General features: G+C 37.9%; 1 protein-coding gene across 4 annotated transcripts in view; it reads left to right on the forward strand.

Moving 5' to 3' along the window:
- DMXL2 (Dmx like 2) overlaps positions 1 to 12,138 on the forward strand; it is a 166,703-nt gene that overhangs the window by 122,878 nt on the left and 31,687 nt on the right. For all 4 annotated transcript variants that reach the window (XM_008143148.3, XM_008143149.3, XM_054716227.1 and 1 more), the window contains 6 exons: positions 1,020 to 1,189; positions 4,484 to 4,581; positions 5,016 to 5,181; positions 8,109 to 8,373; positions 9,807 to 10,888; positions 11,292 to 11,483. In XM_008143148.3, coding sequence (XP_008141370.1) covers positions 1,020 to 1,189; positions 4,484 to 4,581; positions 5,016 to 5,181; positions 8,109 to 8,373; positions 9,807 to 10,888; positions 11,292 to 11,483 — 1,973 coding nt within the window. The remainder of the gene's footprint in view (positions 1 to 1,019; positions 1,190 to 4,483; positions 4,582 to 5,015; positions 5,182 to 8,108; positions 8,374 to 9,806; positions 10,889 to 11,291; positions 11,484 to 12,138) is intronic.

A 12,138-nucleotide genomic window follows, 5' to 3' on the forward strand; every position in this document is an offset into this window, starting at 1 on the left:
AAAAAGAATTTGCCATATCCCATCAATATTAGACAGCTTTAAACCACTTTCAACTGAAGTGCTAAACACAGAGGAATGTACCTCCTGACTTTTAGTCCCTGGAACTCGCATGAAATTTAGAGCTTCCTTTAAAGTGATATTTAGCTCTTTGGCTAGAGGGATGAATGGGGCAGTTTACAGTATTCAGTACTAAAGGATATGGTCTGCAAGCAAGAGGAACTGGGAAACACCAACCCAAGCCCATGGGCCAAGATGCTTTGACTCCACCAAAGCTTTCACTCTTGATAAGTTTGGTATGTGTACATATGAATGGCTTGATATTCAGATATCTTTCTTTCCAATGAGTAAGTTTTAGTGTCTCTATATTCTTGGGGGGGATATATTTTCTTTATTGATTAAGGTATTACATATGTATCCTTATCTCCCCATTGACCCCCACCCCACCCCACTCATGCCCTCACCCACCTGGTGTCTGTGTCCATTGGTTAGGCTTATATACATGCATACAAGTCCTTTGGTTGATCTCTCTCCCTTACCCCCACCCTCCCCTATCTTCCCTCTGCTGATGAACAAAAACAAATCCAGAGATAGTGTCTCTATTTTTGTAGGGAACAAAAGCAAGTATGTTTGGGAAAAAGGTAGAGATTATTGTTGTTGTTGTTTTTTATCCTGTTACTCATCTTTTTTTTTTTTAATTTCTTTATTGATTAAGGTGTCACATATTTGTCCTCATCCCCCCATTCCCATCCCACACCCCTCCCCACGGATGCCCCAACCCCCTGTTGAACTTAACCATTGGTTAGGCTCATATGCATGCACACAAGTCCTTTGGTTGATCTCTCCCCCCTCCCCTGTTACTGATCTTATATATAGAAACTTATACTATAAAAATCCTGAATGAGGAAAGACTTCCTTTCTTCCTTCCATTCTTTTCAGAATGAACACGTGGCTATATGAAGAGTTGTTTTGTTCTTTTTTTGATATAGTCCTGAAGGTTATTATTTATATTTCTAATGTAGGTGTGTCTACTTGCCATTTTGCCTGGGCTTTTCATTCGGAGGCTGAGGAAGAACTGATTAATATGATTCCTGCAATTCAGAGAGGAGACCCTCAGTGGTCTGAGTTAAGAGCAATGGGAATTGGTTGGTGGGTCAGGAATATTAACACTCTCCGAAGATGCATTGAAAAGGTAACTTTACTTTAGTGGATTTTGAACTTTAAAAATGTATTTTCTTGAAGGATAAAAGATATTATCTTCAAGAAAAACCTGTAGTGGGGAATTAGTTTGTATATCTTGAGATCTTGAAATTTCTTAAAGAACACTTTTTGGAGATTCCAAAACTTGATTTTTATGAAATGTCATGCAATATGTCAATTGTCTTTTTCCATATATACTGAGTTTATAATACTATGGAATAGCAATATTTTCTGCTATCTGTTAAGGTGTGTTCTAATTTAAGAAACTAAAAAATCTAAATTTAGAAAGTAAAGTTCTTGTCAGTTATATACATTACATAGAAAAACCATTCTTTTTTTGTAAAGGATTCTGCATGGCTTGTATAATAAACAGCAAACTTCCTGTTCACACTTAAAATAACATTCAATAAAAAGTTTTTATTTGTGTACACTTGAAGGACATATCTATGGCAGCAAATGAAACATGCTGTACATTTTTTAAGACAGGTTTTTGGAACCAGTTTTCTGATAGATTCCCTTTAGGTAAAAAATTGTTAAAAATTTTGTTAGTGGAAGCTGCCGGTTCTTTCAGTGTTGCAGAAATTAACAGTTATTGAGCATCTACTGTTTACCAGGTTTGGTGCTAGTTGCTTTTCATAAATTATTTCATCATCTCATCAGCCCCAGCCCCATTTTTCACCTGATGGAACTAAGATTCAGAGAAGCTAGGTAATCAGCCAAACTCCCCATCAATTATAAGTGTCAGAAGTGCGCTTTCTTCTCTGTCAGGGTTAGGAAAGTGTAATTCTTATTCATTGTTTACTTTCAGGAGTCCATCAAAATTCCATAAATACAGTTAATGATACTACATTTGTGAAGTATTGAATGTATTTCTCCCAAGAGGAATTTATTTTCTACAATAGTAGTTCTCAAATTTTAGTGCCAAAGAATCACCTGACAAGTTTATTTAAATTACATATCCCCCAACACCCCTGTTCCACTCCCATTTCATTTGGTAGGTCTGTGGCCTCTTCCTCTTAATTAGTGTCCTGTGATTCTGGTCTTCATGGTTTTCAGATCACAGTTTGAAGTGTGAGTATAAAAGTGTCATTTTCCTGCTACATGTAAGGCAGCCAATAAGATATCCGCATTTCTCCTCTCAAAATAGACACAAATGTCAGAAGGAATTTTTCTCACACCAACCAAGAAATCTAGTTTCTGGTATATAGGAAAAGTTAATTGTTATATAAATAACATAGTAAGTATCTGCATGAAATTTCTTATGTCCCAAAGAAAAGGAAGACATATTTTGTCTGAAATGTTTCAGATATTGCCTACAAAAAAATCTCTAATTTCTTGTCAGTGATGTGTTGTGTTATAATTAAACTAGAGGCCCAGTGCATGAAATTCGTGCACCGGTAGGGTCCCTGGCGGCTGCCAGCTGCGGCCTCCCTCCCTCCCCCTGGCCACCCACCTGCCACCGGCCAGGGCCTCCCTTCCTTCCCCCAGCCAGCCCCGCCCCCTGGTTGAACTCCCAGAAGAACTCCCAGTTGAGGGGACAATTTGCATACTGTGTTTTTATTATATAGTATATTTCTTTCTATCTATCTCTACAAGTAATGTATTGCTTAAAATTAAATCAGAAAGGATATGTAAATTGTTTTGCCTTGAGATGTGTATTATAAATCCTTAACTGAAGATGAATAAAAATTCTTCTAAAAATTATTAAACATTGGAATACTAAGTTAAGTGATTGAAGACTGAGAAAATACTAAAAAAGGGGAAGAGAAATAAAAGAGTATTGAGAGTAAAGCATTTTTGTGGTGCAGTTTTAGGTGTCTTTCCCCTTTCCCATGCTTCAGTAGCTTCCTGCTTCATTATCAGTCAATGTAAGCTAATAAAACATCCATTATTTTTTATTATTATGCCTCTCAACTTAGTGATTTGCACAGGTTATCTCAGTATCTTTGAGCAATAAGAGATGGTTTATTTGATATTTTATTCAAAACAATATAATGATATATAATAATGTTATGTAATTTTTAAACTTACACTGAGTTGCCCTGGCCCATGTGGCTCAGTTGGTTGGAGTGTTGTCTCATCTACCAAAAGGTGGCAGGTTCAATTCCCAATCAGGGCACATGCCCAGGTTGTGGGTTCTATCCTGGTCTGAGCCAGTGCTCAAGGCAGCCGGTCAATGTTTCTCTCTCACATCGATGTTTTCTCTTTTTCTCTCTCTAAAATCAATAAACTTAATACCACATTGATTGGTTCTGTATATAATCAGCCACTTTGGTTTTATGGCTCAAAGAGGTTATCACTTATAATACAAGGAGAATTACATGTTCATTAAGACTTTTTCTCATGAAATTTCTGAGAACTAATATTTGTAAGCCCTTCAAAATAACAGACTTTCAACCTTCTGTATTTTAATTACTTGTTAGAGAGAATGTATCAATCCTTCAGAGTTGTCAAAATTTGATTAAAGAATACTAGCTTTTAAAAAATCAATTAAAACCCTGGAACTTTTAATTTTGTCTATAATTTTATAAATGTGTATATATATAATTAATATTTATTTATAGATGTCTGTATCAGTGTTAGTTGAAAGCTTTAAATTGTGAAATCATATATACCATAGAAGTTACCATTTTAACTTTTATAAAACATTAAGAGATGTAATATGTTTGATTTTCAAGAAAAAGTCACATCTATTGAATATTCATTCTGCTTTTTTTTTTTAAATTGTTTCCTGTGTTAGACAATTTTATTACTACCAGGGTTCTAACCCCTTGTCTACCCCTTACTGTGTGACTTTAGGCAATTCACTTAACCTCTCTGTGTTTCATATCTAAAATGGAAATAATAGTACCTCAGAGATTGTGGTGATTCAATAAGATAAATAAAAGGTGTTTATTTTTATTACTTTTATTATTACTGATATCAAATGGTTATCCTATCCTATATAATAAAAGGCTAATATGAAAATTGTCCCCATGGGCGGGAGGTCAACCTACCAGGAGTTAGACATGCACTGACCACCAGGGGGTGGCACGGAACAAAGGAAGGCCCCAGCTGGCAGCTAGTAGGGACCCTATCCATGCACGAATTTCATGCACTGGGCCTCTAGTGTATTATAAGGAGCATGTATTATAAGATATTGGAGATTGTAGGATAGAGCCAAGTTTTCTTGTTTCCATAGTTTCTATCAGCCATGAAAATATCAGGGAAGCATTAATTGTTGTTTAATTGGTTATAAATTTTAATTAAGTGGTTAATTTAATATAATATTTTATTTACCATTTAGGTTGCCAAAGCTTCTTTTCAAAGGAACAATGATGCCTTGGATGCTGCATTATTCTACCTTGCAATGAAGAAGAAAGCAGTAGTGTGGGGTCTGTTTAGGTAAGTTGTCTCATCATTTAACATAATTTAGTTGAATGAAGATTGTGCTTTGAATCAGAAACTTAATACTTTTGGAAGTATTTAGATATTTAGATATATCAGCTTGATCAAATCAGCTGACTTCTTTGGGCTTTGGTTTCTTTATCTGCAAAAGATGGGTATAAAGAATGGGATGTTGTTTTAAAAAAAGTTGGTAAAAGTACTTTGTAAACTAAAAAAATGCTCTTGCTTCCTACTTAGGTATACATAGGGTAATTTGAGCTTTCCTTATTAGAAGGAAAAAGAAGCTGATAATAAATACTTATCACTGAAGTTATTGTTTTCTTTTTAGATTGATGTTTGTGGTTTTTATTTTTCATTTTTGCACTTTTCTGTAAAGGATTCAAAATATTTAAAATTAGTTTAACCACTAGTGTTTGTATTCTGGTTCCCAGGTCACAGCATGAGGAAAAAATGACAACGTTTTTCAGTCACAACTTTAATGAAGATAGATGGCGTAAAGCTGCTTTGAAAAATGCTTTCTCTTTACTTGGAAAACAACGCTTTGAACAGTCTGCTGCTTTTTTCTTGTTAGCTGGTTCATTGAAAGATGCCATAGAGGTATAAATAAGAAAATATGCTATGCAATACTTGCAAGAGATTTAAAACCTGTTAAGGTTGTAGAAGAGATTGTAATTTTTGTCATATGTTTGTAAGGACAGAGAATAACTACAGAAGTTACTGAACTTAAATAGTGGTACTGTGAAAAATAAAATTATAAATAAGTTCAAGTGAAAAACACAAATAAAAAATTTTACATAGGGAATATTTCATTTTAAGAATACATGCATTTCAAATATAAATGTATGAAACATGGCAAAAATGGCTTCTGAATATCTTCTTCCTTGCCATCTTGTGATTCTGAACTATTTAAAGTATATAAATAGTCACAACTTCCTTATCTAGTGTAGAAAGGCAGATACGTCTAAGTTCTTTTTTCTTCTAAATGTAAGTCATAGGTATGGAACCAAAATTGAAATTTGAACTGTTTTGTAATATAACTCTTCTGTAGATACTGGAAAATAAATGAGAATAGGTAAAACTTGTACTACTAAGTTAAGTGATTGAAGGCTGAAATCAATAAAAAAAACACATTTTTTAAAATTGATTTCAGAGAGGGAGAGGAGGAGAGAGAGATAGAAACATCAATGATGAAAGAAAAGCATTGATCTGCTGCCTCCTGCATGCCCTACACTAAGGATCAAGCCTACAACCTGGGCATGTGCCCTGACCGGAAATCGAACCATAACTTCCTGGCTCATAGGTCGATGCTCAGCCACTGAGCCACGCCAGCTGGGCAAACTTTGCATTTTTTAATATATAGAACCCTGGTAACTAGTTAAGAGAGTAATTACAGATGTTCCTGTTTATTTATGATAGCTTCCTCTTAGGGTACTTACTATTGTTATGAACAATCCAATGGATGAAGGAAAAATAGAACTGGAAATAATACATAATAGAAGAAATAGGAAATATCCAACAAAGTGAAAGTACTTCACAATTAGAATTAGTCATATTTTCAAACTTATCTCAGGGTATGATTTTTAAAAAGTAAACACTTAGCCCTGGCCAGTGTTGTTAGGTGGTTAGAGTGTCAGCCCAAGCACCAAAGGGTCTCAGGTTTGATTCCCGGTCAGGGGCACATACCTGGGTTGCAGGTTTGATCCCAGTCTTAGTTGGGGCACGTGCAGAAGGCAACTAGTTATCTCTCACATTGATGTTTCTTTCTTTCTTCCCCGTCTCCTCTCTCTTTCTCCCTCTTCCCCACCTTTCTCTTCCCCCCATCCCTTCCTCCTGTCCACTCTCTCTAAAAAAATCAATGGAAAAAATATGCTTACAATAAAGAATTGTTTAAAAGAAAAGAAAAAAATATGCTTAAATGTTTATAATTTTTAATGGAAAGTTTAGCCTAGAAGATATTCAGGTAAAGAAGAGACGTGTCAATTGACTCATATCGTCTGACCTCAAAATCTCAAGATGTGTTGTTACATTAGAATATAAATAAACTCATAGAGAATAAGATAGGATATGTGGCTTCATTTCATGCATTATTTGCTATATAAGTAGAAAGTTCTTTTAAAATAGTAATAATTATGTTGATACTAGAGTGAACGAAATTTGTGCACTCAGGGGAGGGAGGTGTCTCATCCCAACCTGTGCCTTCTCGCAGTCCGGGAGCCCTTGGGGAATGTTTGACTGATGGCTTAGGCCCGCACCCCCTAAAGGGAGCAGGCCTAAGCTGTCAGTCAGACATCCTTAGCGCTGCTGTGGAGGCAGGAGAGGCTCTCACCACTGCCACTGTGCTCGCCAGCCGTGAGCCTGGCTTCTGGCTGAGCGGTGCTCCCCCTGTGGGAGCCCACTGACCACCAGGGGACAGCTCCTGAGTTGAGCGTCTGCCCCCTGGTGGTCAGTACATGTCATAGCGACCAGTTCTGCCATCGGGCCAAAATCGGCTCTCTGACATCCCCCATGGTGTCCTGGATTGTGAGAGGGTTCAGGCCAGGCCGAGGGACCCCACCAGTACACAGTCAGGGCCAGGGAGGGATGCGGGAAGTTGGCCAGCCGGAGAGGGACCACGGGAGGGCTCCAGGGTGAGTCCGGCCTGTCTCGCTCAGTCCCAATAAGCTGGACCCCAGCAACAAGCTAACCTACTGGTCTGAGTGTCTGTGCACGTCATAGCGACTGGTCGACCCGTCAACTGTCTGCCCCTTGCTGGTCAGTGCACATCATAGCGAGTGGTTGAGTGGCTTTAGCATATCATTAGCATATTATGATTTGATTGGTTGAATGGAAAACTGGATGACCGAACACTTAGCGAATTAGGCTCTTATTATATAGGATGGAAATACAATTGGAAATTAAGAGGAATTGATGTGTATAAATTCAAATGTCATAATAGGCATTTAATTTAAAAATGAATGTTACTAATTTAAATTGATCCAAGTCTGAGGTGATGTTGATATACTTTGTTTTATACTTTTGTATGTGTGTTATTTGTTTGTTTGTTAATCCTCACCTGAAGATATTTTTTCCCATTGATTTTTATAGAGTGAGCAGAGAGAGACAGGGAGAGGGAAACATAGATGTGAGAGACACACATTGATTAGTTGTCTCCCATATGTGCCCCGACTGGTGCTGGGGATTGAGCCTACAACCAAGGTACATGCCCTTGACCACAGTCGAACCTGTAACCCATCAGTCTGTAGGTCAATGCTCTAACCACTGAGCAACTGGCTAGGGCTGTTTTATGCTTATTTTGTAAATGATGTGGTTTTTTTTTTAGGCTGGAAGCTACTAAGTTCAGATTTCTTACTCTTCTTGCTATTCTGTAATCTTCTATCAGGCAATCATTTAACTGCCCTTCAACCTCAGGTCTCACTCCTTCCACTGTGAAATATAAGTGGTAGATAATTTAAGGATATTGTTGGGATATTTTATATCTAAATAATTATCATTAAATAAATATTTCATAATATTAAAATTTACAGGTGTGTCTTGAAAAAATGGAAGATATTCAACTGGCCATGGTTATTGCCCGTTTATATGAATCTGAATTTGAAACTTCATCCACTTATATATCCATCCTAAATCAGAAGGTTTTAGGTTGCCAAAAGGATGGCTCAGGGTTCGATTGCAAAAGATTACATCCTGATCCTTTTCTGCGTAGTCTTGCCTATTGGGTAATGAAAGATTATACCCGAGCCTTGGACACGTTATTGGAACAAACACCAAAGGAGGATGATCATCATCAAGGTAGGATATTTTGTAAGTTTCTCTCTTTCTTTTTAAAAGAATACAGTTTCTGAGCTAATGTTCACTTAGATCAAAACAAAACCAATAACAACAGAAAACTCACTGTTACCAGATTTACTTTTCAACATTGAGAAATTATCAAAATTCCTTGTGTGCTAAAGGATTAGTCACTTACTGTTTGTAATTGAGTCTATCATCCTAATATATAAAAACCCTGGGTCGTAACAACCAGTAACGACCCAGGCTTGACCAACCGGAAGTCATTCCTGCAGTCTGCAGGCACGGTGTCCCAGCACTGACTGCTAAGGGGGCTGCGATTCAGGGCTAGAGAGAGGCCTGAAGAGAGAAGCAGGGACTGATCCATTGCCTCTGTGGCAGCTTTTGATCAGTACTTGCCTCTCTCTTTCTCTCCCAGTCTGGCCAGCAGCTGTGCCTCCATTTCTCTCCAGGCCTCCTGCTTGCACCCGCTGACAGCGTGGAGCAATTGGTGCCGGCGCTAGCAGCGGGTGTGAGCGGGGCTGGTGCCATCAGCGGGTGCAAGAGGCAGCTGCCGGCCCTGATCACCCCTCAGGAGCAGGGGGAGGTGGAGAAGCCCTGAGGGGCGATCAGGTCCAGCACTGGGCGGCGGCAGTGGGTGCGAGCGGGCTGGCGCTGGCAGCGGGTGCGATTGGGGCCAGCGCCAGCAGCAGGAGTTGAGTGCCGGGTGGGACTGCGGCTCACAGGAGCAAAGAATTTTCAGTAACCACCAGAGGGTCACCCCAATGACAGCGATTGGCACCCCACCTTGGTCTGGCACCCCTGCTCATCTGCTCTACCATCCCGTCATGGCTGATGCCCTCCATGTTCTGTGCTCTACCGCCTTCTACTGATGCCCTCCATGTTCTGCACATACCCCCTAGTGGTCAGCGCATGTCATAGCGACCGGTTATTCAGTTATTCCGCCATTTGGTCTATTTGGATATTAGCCTTTTATTATATAGGATATTGACATGGTTTTAAAATAAAATATATAAAACCAAGGTATTTTTAGAGAAACCTAGCTGCTTCTTTCCTAACCTCTCTACCCTGTTCTTCCCTCCCCTTTTAGAGAACCAATTAAGCAATTTTGTGTGTGTGTTTTCCTTCCGTTTAAAAAATATAAGTGAATGCATGTGTGTGTGTTCATATGGCTTCTACACTTTCTCAGATAAAAAGTAATATATTGCTTTTTGTACCTTCATTTATGTAGAATATCCTGGACATAACTCATAGCAACACATAGGGATATTCTTTTTATTTCAGCTGTGTAGTTTTATTGATTATTTGGATGTACCATAGTTTAACTTATCCTAGATTGATATTTATTTTGAGGAAATGCTGACATATTTTATTCCTTTTAATATAAATACAAATTAATCTAGTACTTTGTGATTGTATCTGCTTGATTTCTATAGTTATCATCAAATCTTGTAATCCAGTGGTGTTTAGTTTCTACAACTACCTTCGAACTCATCCTTTGCTAATTCGAAGAAACCTTGCCTCCCCTGAAGGATCTTTGGCAACCGTAGGACTCAAAACTGAGAAAAACTTTGTTGATAAAATCAACCTCATAGAAAGAAAATTATTTTTTACCACTGCAAATGCTCATTTTAAAGTTGGATGTCCTGTTTTAGCCTTGGAGGTACTCTCCAAAATTCCCAAAGTTACCAAAATACCTGCTTTACCTACAAAAAAAGATCAACCTGATTTTATTTCTAAGAAAATGATTGATATACCTTCAGAATCAAAAACTCTGAGTGGTGGCAAAAGCAGTTCTGGCATTGATTGGTCAAATGTGACTTCATCACAATTTGATTGGAGTCAACCAGTAGTAAATGTTGGTGAGGAACCTCTTACTCTTGATTGGGGTGAAGATCATGACAGTGCCTTAGAAGAAGAGGAAGAAGATGCAGTTGGTTTAGTAATGAAAAGTACAGATGTCAGGGGGAAAGATAGACAAGAAGGTCAGAAAGCGTCAGACCCTAATATGTTACTGACTCCTCAGGAAGAGGATTGTCCTGAAGGTGATACTGAAGTTGATGTGATTGCTGAACAACTAAAATTCAGAGCTTGTTTAAAGATCCTTATGACTGAACTGAGAACACTGGCTACAGGTTATGAAGTAGATGGAGGAAAACTCAGATTTCAACTCTATAACTGGCTTGAAAAGGAAATTGCTGCCTTGCATGAGATATGTAATCATGAAACAGTTATTAAAGAATATGCCAGTAGAATATATTCTAAAGTAGAAAGTGATCTCCTGGATCAGGAAGAAATGGTAGACAAACCAGATATTGATCCCTATGAGCGTCACCAAATAGAAAGACGAAGATTGCAGGCCAAACGAGAGCATGCTGAAAGACGAAAATTGTGGTTGCAGAAAAACCAAGATCTCCTGAGAGTGTTTCTTAGTTACTGTAGCCTTCATGGGGCCCAAGGTGGTGGTCTGGCCTCAGTAAGAATGGAACTCAAATTTTTGCTACAAGAATCACAGCAGGTATGAACTTCATTTTGTTTTCAATCTTGGTTATTTTAACAATTTCAGTAGTTCTTCCTGTTATAGCCATAAAGCTCCTTTTTCTAGTTAATCTAAATATGTTCAATTCCTCTATAGGAGGCAGATATTTATTATCTACATGGGTCTTTTTAGACTAAAGTTTTGGGAATTAGGAGTAGACTTAAAAGACTTAAATGACATCTGTGTCATACTCATCTTTATCTTCTGTATCTAACATAGTACCTGGTACATAATGTGTGCTCAATACATTTTTGTAGACTGGGCAATAGGTACATGCTTATACTTCTTATATTCCAATATTAATTACCAGTATTTTTATCAGGTAACTATAAATTGTTTTTTCACCTCTAACTACTTTGAAAAAATAATCTGTTGCCCTCAGGAAACTACAGTGAAGCAGCTCCAGTCTCCACTACCATTACCTACCACCCTACCTCTGCTTTCAGCAAGTATCGCATCAACAAAAACAGTCATAGCTAATCCTGTATTGTACTTAAATAATCACATCCATGATATACTTTATACTATTGCTCAGATGAAAACACCACCTCATCCCAGTATTGGAGATGTGAAGGTAATGTAAATTTTATGATCATTTGATATTGTACACACTGAGAAGGTAAATACGTTATACTTGTCTTACAGTTTGAACTTAGAGGGAATATTTTAAAGTGCTCTTATGTGCTACCTATTTACTCCTGATCAGTTCAAGAGACAAAGGGTGGTAAAGGCCTGTGGCAGGGGGCGGGGCTAGAAGGGGTCAATGGGGAAAAAAGGGAGACATACATAATATTTTCAACAATAAAGATTTTAAAAGAAAAAGACCATTTGTCCAGTGAATGTAACTTAAAATTAAGTATTCTTCTTACTTCTGGAGAAGGTGTCTTCCTTTAAGACAGGCAAATACTTTTTTGATAATAAAATTAATTCTCTAGATAGTATTGTTGCCACTTAACATTCCTTTAGATCCTCCATTCCCCTTAAATGAACCAACATATTGTGAAAATGCAAGTTCAAAGAGGTATTTGGAGAGAACCATGATTAATCAGAAATAGTCCAAGACAGTGGTCGGCAAACTCATTAGTCAACAGAGCCAAATAACAACAGTACAACGATTGAAATTTCTTTTGAGAGCCAAATTTTTTAAACTTAAACTTCTTCTAACGCCACTTCTTCAAAATAGACTCGCCCAGGCCCGTGGTATTTTGTGGAAGAGCCACACTCAAGGG

Source organism: Eptesicus fuscus, chromosome 5 (genome assembly GCF_027574615.1).
Source record: "Eptesicus fuscus isolate TK198812 chromosome 5, DD_ASM_mEF_20220401, whole genome shotgun sequence".
NCBI lineage: Eukaryota > Metazoa > Chordata > Mammalia > Chiroptera > Vespertilionidae > Eptesicus > Eptesicus fuscus.